This window comes from Carassius carassius, unplaced genomic scaffold (assembly GCF_963082965.1).
Source record: "Carassius carassius unplaced genomic scaffold, fCarCar2.1 SCAFFOLD_84, whole genome shotgun sequence".
Lineage (NCBI taxonomy): Eukaryota > Metazoa > Chordata > Actinopteri > Cypriniformes > Cyprinidae > Carassius > Carassius carassius.
In genome coordinates, this window is record NW_026775170.1 from 118,941 (window position 1) to 120,000 (window position 1,060).

The 1,060-nt window shown below is 39.6% G+C and overlaps 1 protein-coding gene across 2 annotated transcripts in view; it reads right to left on the minus strand.

The window, feature by feature from the left end:
• Nucleotides 1-553: 553 nt before the first annotated feature.
• The window catches only part of LOC132137500 (acyl-CoA dehydrogenase family member 11-like), a 40,860-nt gene continuing 40,353 nt past the window's right edge, over nucleotides 554-1,060 (minus strand). For both annotated transcript variants that reach the window (XM_059547532.1, XM_059547533.1), the window contains exon 15: nucleotides 554-1,003. In XM_059547532.1, the coding sequence (XP_059403515.1) occupies nucleotides 892-1,003 (112 nt within the window). In that variant the 3' untranslated portion in view covers nucleotides 554-891. The remainder of the gene's footprint in view (nucleotides 1,004-1,060) is intronic.

Consider the following 1,060-nt stretch of genomic DNA (forward strand, 5'->3'; position numbering starts at 1 on the left):
TAGCATATGTCATAAAAATATAATAATGTTTTTTGTGCGGGAGCTTTTATAAAAATATTACCATTCATTCTTAATGTGACATATAGGCTGTGGCTACAAATAAACAGAAAGAGACTCGACTGAATAAGCAGGCTATTTTCATAAGCGTTAAAATAAATAAAATATAAATACATTTCTGTGTGATTAACTTTGAGTCCTGATAAATTAATTCATTATGATCAATGTATCACTTATTCTATAGTAAAACATCGATGCATTGAATATGTATTTTTAACAAAGCATACATTTTATCATGTTCGTGTGTGATCACGCATGTTCCAGTGATTTATTTCTTAGTTTTCTGATAACTTCTCTTTGTTGGTGAAATGATGAGGTTTGGTGACGTTGTTCTAAGCCCTGGCTCGCTCTGGCCCGACGGTGGACACACGGCTAATGATGCTCTGGCTCGTGTGTTCTTCTGGTCTTCCCATAATCAGACCCTTGTTTTCTGAAAGAGCTTCTGATTCAAACAAGAACACACACATCTGCCGCTGGAGTCAGAAAGATGAAAGAATTCAGAGAGAAACAGGTTTATTTTCTGTCCTCATTGACGGATCTTCTAGTTTTAATGAAAACATCATTCTGATCATTGTTTCAGAAAGCAAAACTTAATATCTGCATCAAATGTATTGATTTAAGGACGTTTGTACTGGAAAACAAGACACAGATACTGCAGAAGAGCATTTGTGCTCATCTGAACAAACACACTCAACAGCACATGACTTCATCGGTCACATGATCTGCTGAAAACAGCTCCGCTACACGAGTCCAGTGTGTGTGTGTGTGTGTGTGTGTGTGTGTGAGAGAGAGAGAGTTACAGTGTGTGTGTGTGTGTGTGTGTGTGTGTGTATCTCAGTTCTGCAGGCCGTCGTACACCAGAGCCGTGTCCATCGCTGCTGTTTGTGGATCATAACACCCAGCAGCATCTCGACTGACCACCGGACACAGATCCTGATCACACCACCTGAACCACACACGCACACACACACACATTATACAAGGATGATAACAGACACGTTAC